The 9,615-nt window shown below is 42.0% G+C and overlaps 1 protein-coding gene across 1 annotated transcript; it reads right to left on the bottom strand.

Moving 5' to 3' along the window:
* Positions 1 to 875: 875 nt before the first annotated feature.
* On the bottom strand, positions 876 to 8,004 carry LYSMD2 (LysM, putative peptidoglycan-binding, domain containing 2). The gene is made up of 2 exons (XM_010141869.1): positions 7,667 to 8,004; positions 876 to 1,643 (listed from the first exon to the last, which is right to left on the bottom strand). The coding sequence occupies exons 1-2, from the start codon at positions 8,002 to 8,004 to the stop codon at positions 1,592 to 1,594; spliced, it is 390 nt and encodes a 129-aa protein (XP_010140171.1). The 3' UTR covers positions 876 to 1,591.
* Between the last annotated feature and the right edge of the window lie 1,611 nt (positions 8,005 to 9,615).

Raw genomic sequence — 9,615 nt, 5'->3', positions numbered from 1 at the left:
ATATAACTTGGCTTGAAGATAGGAAAAGTAGTTTATTGTGTCTCTGGCAAAGTCCTACTGAAATTAACTGAGAAGGCTGGAAATCACTATTCTGTAAGGAAGTAGTTCTAAATCCTGTTTTAAGAAAGCTACAAGACATAAAACTAGTTCACCAGTCTCTGAAGAAAAATCAATGCTTCCTTCTCTTCCGTCTCAGCTCTCCCTGTTGTTCATTTGTGTGTTGCTGCAGACCTGGCTTTAGGACCAGAGCTAGACGTGATTTAAATGAGCCAGGCTCTAGGGAAATAGCAATTCCTGTCTACCTTTGAAGTTTTATTTCTAGTTTCAGTAAGTTAATGTAACTTTCTACATCACTTCTATCTTAACATATTGCGGAAGGTTTTGCTTTGAGGGAGCAATGAACTATATAAATGAGCAGATATGTAGGGAACAGCACCTGTCACGGGGGGAACTGGCAACTCCTTACCAACAGGAGTTTGGTGAAGCTGATTGAAAACCTGAGGAGAAACTGCAGGATGCTGTGCAAGAATTTGCTAATGTGTTCACCTCAGGGCAGAGAGTGAAAGCGGTCTGTGCTCTGCCAGCGAGAGCTCCGGGTGGGTCCCCCGCAGACCTGCGTACTGGTGTCTCTTCTCACAGCCAGCCCGGGGAGGGCTTAGCGGGGTGGCTCGTACCGAGCCTAACACAGGTGTCCTGACTGCACAACCAGATCAGATGGCTCTCTCGGGCCTCAGTTAGGAGGGTAAGCTATATGGTTACGGAAAAGGACATTATTTTCCTTGAAATTAGGCTCTAATAGCTCATGTAAAGAAACAAATCTTCACAGAAACCAGACTAGATCCAAGCTGACTTCATCAGGAACAGAGACATGGGTATTTCTGAATTTATTAAATTAAAACCACACAAAATGTAACTGCACACAAGAACACACATCTGATATTCCAATGTCATATCTCACAAAGAAAAATCACTTGCTGTAACTTTCCCTTTTATTAGCAGAAACCCAATTTGCAAACAGTGGTTTAACCATAAAGGCTTTAACCGATCAGCACAAGCTGAATTCCCCTTTCCAGGAATACATCATAACCACGCACGGACACACATGCGGAGTTCAGAGGCAAGTGATGCAGCCCTGAAGTGTACAAAACTTCCACAGCAAACTTGCCTGTTTGCAGAATAAGTAAATTTCTGTATTTTCACAGTTTGTCATTTACAAGCAAACTTATTTAATATTTTTAAATACTTAAAACAAATTTCACTTTAACAAGTATTTACAAAATCTTTACTAAAGATCAACATCCTGCATAAAGGTGACCTCAAGGATATTGTTGCTACCATGCTACAGTTTGCACAGAAGGGGTACAAAGGCCATCGCTAGTTTTGGAAGGCTTAAACCCTTTGTCGATCTAGCATAAGGACATGAACCTATGGAAGGCAGACGAGGTCATAATTTCAGTGCAATTACCCATTCATGACTTGTTTGAAGTACATCAAGACGACGAGTCCAAAAGACTTGGGTTTTGAATTATTGACTGCTTAGTTCTTTAAGAACTGATTTCATGGAAAGTTTTCAGGCCATCACATCTGTCTTCTACTGGTGATATGAAGAAGTTGCATAGGGACCTTCCTCTTTCTCATCCTCTCTAAAAGGAAAATGATCACAATCATCAGATCAGGACCACACCATGTCTCAACAGTAAAACTGAAACGCAGAGGCAGATAATCAAGATAACCACCTCTTCCTCATGGATCAGAACAGGTAAGACGGGCACTGCCTGACAGGAACACAACAGACTACTGCTCGCTACGCATCTCTGGAGTTCTTGTTCCGCTCCCTCCAGAACAGAATGCTGAAAGTAGTACAGCTGTGCGAGTTCAGCATTACCAGAGCATATTTAGAGATTAATGAGCTCTTCTTGGCACTACAGTGCCCAATCATTAAGAAATACTGTAAAGGATAAACAAGTGGGAGGCATGTGGGAGTTCCAGTACTGTTGCTTTCACATAGTTTTTTTTTTTTTCTCAAAGCAAGCTTGGCTGGAGGATTGTTTCAGCCTGTGGAAGGGCACAGGATGAGGCAAGAACAGCAGCCCACCATAGCTGTAGCTGGGTCTGTGTCTTTTTGCTGCCAGGATGGCCTTCGAGGGGCTCCCTGCTGTACTTCCTGTGCACCAGTCGAACTGACCAGCCGCTTGGACAGTGCTATTGCTAATGCAATGCCTGGATAAGCCCAAGTGGTGTTGCCCTTAAAACCCCTCAGGAAATAGCAGCCTGCCTGCTGCTTACTTGACAACGCTGCCTTTAAAAGGAGAAGTGATGTTACATAAACCTATTGCAGCGCAGCACCCAGTGCCAGCCGAAGCATGCCAAGCTCTCCAGAGCTCACTCTTTTCTACTACTGTAGCTTCAAAATTATGTTCCTGAGAGCCTGTTCTTAAAGCTGCTGCCAGTTTCAGTGTTTTGGTGAGAACAGAAAGACTTGACGGTTGTTGCATTTCAAAAGATTTCCAGTTACTTTTGACGCTGCGTGTGCCCCATGCAGAGGTACAGTTACTCAAATAGTCCAATAATGGTATGAGGTAAAAACCTACATATTTCAATGCTATTCCAAACCCTAATCATGCAGACTTCTCCCTACTAACTTCCAAGCATGAATAGAATGAGAGAAAAGAATCCTACAAACTAACCGAGCAGCTGAGTAACTTGCACTCATTTCCCAGCCTTTTCCTGTTCTTGGTTTAGTCCAGTAGAATTATCCTCTTAAGCCAAAGACATGCTATTCCTTTTGTCTGAAACAATCTTGTTTTAAAAAAAAACAAATCCAAAAACCAGGTTTCGAATGAAGCTGGCTGTTACTGCAGGGATGTGTAGTTACAGTAGTACTGAAAAACCAGATTTTAGTGTTTCTACCAAATACTACATTAACTGACATTTGTGATGCTACGGACCCAGTACCAACATGACTCTTAAGACACAGACGATCTGTGTGTCTTTAAGTAGTATCTCTCCTTATATCATCAATTCTGCACTGCAAAACTGCAATTTTCAGATGCTGTTTGTAACACCTGGCATGACAGTGAGGTAACAAAGCAAACAATTCATGGTTAGTTGAATAAGCACTAAAGCACTTCTGATCTATTAATTGCCTGAAGACAACACATATCAAACCACTTTTCAGAATGGGAACCTATCAACATACTAAGCTTGTAAGATGGGACTGCAGGACTGTAAAATTCAACCAGAAGTACGTGGCTGAAGCTAAGCATTTCAAAAAGTATATTCTGCGGCTCTGATATATGCCCTTCTGGGGCAGTGGGTTTCTGATATATGCCCTTCTGGGGCAGTGGGTTTCTCACATATGCCCAGACACAACTGCAAACAGCAATCTCCTGCTGGTTTGTGAGGATGAAGGGGAACCTCTACAGAAGTTAGACTACAGGAGCTCAGACTGTGCTGCAGTCTAAGCCTACTTTCTGTGCTGTAACTGAAAAGTCTGTTGCACTCCTTAGTGTTGTTTCCCCTTTTAGGAAAATAAAATGTGGCAGTGCTACAGCGAAAAGATCTTCCTTCTAACTGGAGGTTAGACTGGTTTTTCAGTCTTTTTTCTTGAAAGCCTTATTTTAGGAATAACATCCATTGTCACATGGTAACAGGTGAACACTGGACTGAAGTGAGCTGCGGTTAATTATGGTGGGTGGTAGAGATCAATGTGGAGAACTGAAAAGCTGAAAGTGATGTTGTATTAGCAGGTCTTCAGACAACAAAGTAACAGAACAGCCATTGGTCCCCACTTTCCTTGTGACATGTGCACTCGGATGAGGGGCTTTCACTTGGCGGTTGTCAGCAGAGGGCAGAAGACAGGCCCTCGAGTCTCAGCCAGCTCTGAGGGGTTTCTGTATGCGGCAAGGACCTAAGAACCATGGAGGAGGTCATTATGCTTGGACCAAAGCACAGCAGTGACCGGCTCTAATGTGCAAAATCAATTTCTGACCAAGGCTCAGGCATGCTGTGGCTGGCTGTAAGGGTTGTGATGAACAGCTTCTACCCTTCTGTCCCAGGCTGCAGTGTTAGGCTATGAGATGAGGTCTACAACACCTGAGTTCAAACCAAGGTAACAGCCAGGGAATATTACTAGTGTTGATCTTCAGAACTGACATAGCAAGTACAAGTCTGTTCTGATGGCTTAAAAACAAGCCAAACTTTATATAACAAAATTACACAGCAGGAGCTATGGGTTATAGCCCACAAGCAACAACATGGCAGCGTGTGTATGTTCAGTGACTGAACAATTTTCTTCACTTTTAACATGCTTAAATGCCAAAATGGTAAGTCACTGCAACATCCTCCTCCGGGCAGAGGGAAGGGAACGGTACAGTGTTACAATGCTTTGTAGTGCTCTCTCCAGCTTGCTGTTGCCACTCTGCCCAGCAGGTTTTAGGAGCTGAAAGACATCTGTATGCATCAGGCCACAACAAAAAATGCTAACAACCACTTCTGTAAGACCAAGCACAGCAGAGAGTGAACAAGTAAACTTGAATCCAATGCTTGGATGCTTCTAGAATCTGTAATTAAAGGCAGCACTGATCTGAGTTTGAGTTAATAGCTTTTTGGAAGTCTGAGAATAGGATTCTTCACAGGCAGCCTGTTCTATTGAGGTAGCTGTTTTCTTGGCTAATAGTCAATGGTGGTGAACAATTACTGGGCAAATTAACTCGGTTATCAGTTTCAAATGTTTCAATGCTCTGCTGCTTCCTAGCTTCATGTCAAGGCAACCTGTTTCCTAGGTGCAGAGTAAGGCAACAAGGCAACTAGGTTCAGGTCAAGGCAACTGTGTTAATTAACACACCAGTTCATTATATTGGCTCATGTAAGCAACAGTGATTAGACTGGCTCTATTCATTTAGAATGTTTTAAAAATTCATCACTAAAAGGCAAATGCAGAAAGACATGACCTGTCCCAGAAGCAGAGTATATGGCCCTAGTGTTCTAGCCTACCAGAGCACCACCCTAAAATAACAGACTCTGTAAAGACCTTGCATTAGATCTCTGGTGTGCAACTATCAGATACAAAAAGCACCACTGAATTTATTTTCAGTTTTGGCATCTTGAAACACACATAACAGCATTTTCGGCAAGATGGAGCACTGCTGTATTTTCTCAAACTTGCAAGTTCCTTTTCTTCTGTATGTGGGTAAAAGTAAGAGTGGGCTTCCTTCCCTTGTGCACAAATATGAGAGTTAGCAACAAATGCCAGAACAAGTGTATGAATACTTTTGCATTTCCCTTGGACTGTTACAAAAGTATTGCTCACCTAGAGTGCATCTTGAGTAAATATGCCTGATTAACCAGTGATTTACTGCTCAGTGAAAGCAGCATCACACGCAGATCCAGCTGTATGCTTACATACACTTCACTAGTGAAAGGCAGCTGACAAACTGAGTGGATCACATTCCATAATCTTTAATGCTCATCTACCTGTATTGAAGTTTAGTATCTAGGCTGAATTTCCACCTATGTGTTTCTCAATATTTTTTTTACCTAACAGGAAGAGGCTTTAGCTGGGAAGAGGCTGACTTTAGAGATTGATATACTTTACTCCTTCAAGAGCACTTAAAAGGGTGACTTCAAGAGTTACGATTAAATCCTGTAATTCACCTTAAGCTGTCTTTGTAGCACAAGGCAGTTTCTGACTATGAAAGTGCCTGTACTGTTTGATCAGAATCAGTGCATGTATGCACAGGCAGTCCTGACAACTTGAGGGGAGACAAAAAGAGCAATTTAAGAGACACCGTGATTCTTTCCATCTGCAAACCAGGCTCACAGGCATGGTGAGAAGTTATGACCCTTCAAGTTCTAGAACTGAGTCTGCTTCTGCTTGCAGTTTTCTTAGGCCCAGTGTCCCTTTTGGCGGCAGCAGCTGTACCTCTAGGCGCTCTGTTCTTACTCTCAAACAGGCACTGCGGCACACTGCAGCGCTGCTGCATGTCACACTGTCAACAGGCCTTGACAAGGCAATCTGAGTACAGAAGGCCCGAGTAGCTGGAAACAGCACTCAACTTCATAATCAGCTTTTACTCTAAGACTAAAATTTGGATATTAGTAGTAGCAGCATACTATTTGTGTGGTGTCACTGTATTGGCTCTGTTCAAGGTGCAGCAAGATCTAAATGAATTTCCTTCTGTATATTAGCATGTTATTTTGAAGGGATGTTGAAATAGTTGCCTTCCTCCAGCAGGGCCCGCAGTTTCCTGTCACCCAGCTTAACTGCTGGGTCAACACCTACTCTAAACTGTGCTAAATACATATGCCTAATGATCTGTGAGTCACCAGCAGCACATTTTGACGGATGCTCTACACTGTTTCAAAAATAACTATGCAAGTGCATGAGTTTGAATACAGAGGGATCAGAGTTCCAACAGCTATTTTTCCTCTTTCATGTAATCAATTCACAAGAAAATAATTGACAAGTGTGTTAAGATGTGGAAGTTCTCCAGCCCTCCCTGTGACTGTAACTCTAAACCAGTATCCTTCTGGCAATGGAGGGTTGCATATGGCGTGCAATTGGTAATGAAGCTGTGTTATGGGATATTTCTCCAAATGAGGCTTGTCCAATTGCTAAATGCAATATACTGCTCCTCCTCACATTTTCGTCTATCAGATGAAGTTGCTGAAATATCCCCACTTAATGAAATGATGGGACCCTACATTCAATAGATTTAGTCCTGAAAGGCTACTTTTTTTCAATGAAAATGTTGCATGCACTCAAAACCAGAGTATCCGAAGTCAATCAGGATGAAGGAAGAAGTTTTGCATTAAACAGATTTGCAAAAGCAAAGTACATGTCTGCAGGCGTAACCTCTTTCCAGCTTTCTGGTAAGGGAAGCAGTATCAGTGCCCTGCAGTCACACCTTATACTGTCATCAGAAATGCCACCTTGGCATCACCCACTGGGGCAATTTCTGCAGGGAATAAACAGGCCAGGCAACCAGCCCAAGAGACCGCTTGTGAACAAGCGGAGGAAACTCATCCCAGGACACTGGAAAACAAGCACTACTGAAATCCATTCTTGCTCTAAGTTTTTCTGTACTCTCCATGGGATGCCTACATGTGAGGGGATAATCACTTGCAGAGAGGTCAAAAGGTACTGCTTTTTCCATGAGTACAGTGTTTGGGAGCTCCTGGCTGTAGAAGAAATACTGAGGAAAAGATATGTGGATCCACAAAGGGAGGGACTGCATAGGAAAAGGAGACAGGATAGCTTAGCAAACTGCATCATGGAGAATATTTACACAATTATGAGGCAGTTTGGGACTGAAGACAAATTCAATCGTGCCTTGCTGTAAGCAATCAGCATCCACACAGGTCTTGGCTTAGTACTCTGCTGAGAACTATGGGTTTGCATAAATAGTTGTCCACTTATATAGCAAGACATCCTGGAGAATACTGTCCTTCTAGCTTTCGTGGTGCTTCTACTGTTCTGTAAACAATGTCTTGACGCAGCCTTCGTAACTGCCATATCAAGACACCTGCTAATGGTGTGCTCTGAATGTACCTGGTGCATGACATTAGCATAGACTTGCTGGTGACAAAATTACAGATGCTGAGACACCCCACAAAGAGGGTTCAGGATGAGATTAAGATGCTTAATACTAAAAGTGGCATTTACCTGACAATGTCATCTTTTAGTTTTCTGGCTGCTTGTTTGGATAACTTAATCTGCAAGTCCAACCTCTGTAGGAAATCTTTGGCAGACAGTTCTTCTGGTGCGGTGGGCTGATTGTCAGGCTCTTGAGGACTGGGAGAACTACTACTTTCTTCCTGAACTGTCACTAGTCCTTCATCACAAGAAGGGGAGCTGTCAACAGTTTCATTCTCAGGAGATTCCAGTGAATTAAGTCCATTGAACAGTAATGGTTTCTCTGATATAACAGGAATATTCAGGGTTTTCCTCAGAAATATACAGTCATTAGTGAACAGTTTATTTGCCCTCTTTATTTGTTCCATCTGAAAAAGATAGGAAAAATATAAGTTATTAGATTTTAGCAAAGTATAAAGTACTAACTTTCTGCAGCAGTACAGTAATCTTTAGTTACAATACATCTATACTTTGCAGCAGCAGTGATTACAGGAAAGGATTTATTTGCATTCCAACTGATTTCAGAGTGTATCTTCTGTCTGAGCCTTGTTAACTCAACACTCCAGCTTCTTCCTTTTATGTAGGCAGGACTCCAAAACACTGGTCTTTCTGAAGTCTGCACTACCTAAAGATGCTTTTCTTGAACAGTCTTCCACTCTCTATACAAGCTCGCATGAACAACTTGCCAAAGAATAAAAATTCTACTGCAAAAGTGCTGCTGATTTGGATTTGAGTAAGGCTCAGAACTGCTGGCAGCTGCTGTAGGTGAATTTGGGTATAAAGCATACATAATACAAACAAGGGATTGTAAGTTACCCTGAACATTCTGGGACAGGCTAGTTATGAATAGTGAGCACCACAAGTCTTGGAAGAGCAATAATATGCCTCATCAATAGTATTTTTCCCCCTAGCTGATGTAACAAATTCAGAGTCCAGATTTTCAGTGAAAGTCAGGCAGTGACAAGAATGGGAGACTCTTAAACGCCCTGTAATGCAGCTGCATAAACTAGTGGCTGCATTTGTCCAGTAAAGTGAATCTACAGCATGATGAACAGCAACCTCATGAACTTAAGGAGCAGTAACAGCCACCACATAACTCTTAAATACTTTTTATGCAACTTTTACCCAAAGTACTACTCATCAGTACACATGATCTCTCGACAGACGCAAGACCACCTCATCTTTCTCACTGTACTAATGCATAAAGTCCCACTTGTCCTATACATAACCTGCGAAGCCATTACAAATGTCATTGCTTTACAGGCAATGTAAGTGTTTATACTATGTCCCTACTAAGAATGTTAAGTTCTTACTCATCACAACTTCCCTTCTAAGTCAATAACAGTTAAACTTCTTATTTCTCAACAGCAAGCTTTAAAAAGCGCAGAAATCAGTGTCCATAATTATGTGACTTTAAGCTTTGGTTTTAACCTGAATTCATTACTTCATTGGAAAAGTCCTAAGCCAAAGAAAAAAATTACTAATCTGGTCCCCTAGTGACTGCAATAAGCCAAAATCCCTAATCATTGCAGTACTGCAATGATAAATGCACTCTAAATAAAACCTGCCTGAAAACAACTATAAAGAGAACTGAAAATACCTCTTGCCTGCATGAGAGGTGTTATTCATTTTTATTAAACTCAATGGGGTTAAACTGAGTAAGAATAAAGACTAAGTCTTGTAATAACAGGAGTCTTACTGCTAGTATAATTGCCCAGAAAAAGCTGAGTGCTCTAAGCATGAGCCACTCACTGAAGTCTGAAGTACCTTTGGTTCAGCACTCAGATGATGAAAAAGTACTCCACCATCTCATGCCTGTCAGTTTTCAACTCTTTAAACTTTCCTCTGACACTCCCTGGAGTCCTTCCCAGTTGCAAAAGAAAAGACCGTCATTAACAGACAACCGGGTTAATTTGTCAGTGTGCTTGTCCATTCTGAACACATGAGCAGGGGAAGCTGTCTAAAACCAAGGGGGAAAG

Source organism: Buceros rhinoceros, unplaced genomic scaffold, assembly GCF_000710305.1.
Source record: "Buceros rhinoceros silvestris isolate BGI_N320 unplaced genomic scaffold, ASM71030v1 scaffold9278, whole genome shotgun sequence".
Taxonomy (NCBI): Eukaryota; Metazoa; Chordata; class Aves; order Bucerotiformes; family Bucerotidae; genus Buceros; species Buceros rhinoceros.
The sequence above is the reverse complement of the archived record's forward strand: the minus strand, read 5'-3'. Positions and strand labels throughout refer to the sequence as shown.

Coding starts and splice junctions, on each gene's coding strand:
- LYSMD2 (XM_010141869.1), bottom strand. CDS start 8,004: ATGGAACAAATAAAGAGGGCAAATAAACTGTTCACTAATGACTGTATA. Junction 1,644..7,666: donor CTAAAAGATGACATTGTCAG/GTAAATGCCACT, acceptor TTTTCCTTTTAG/AGAGGATGAGAAAGAGGAAG.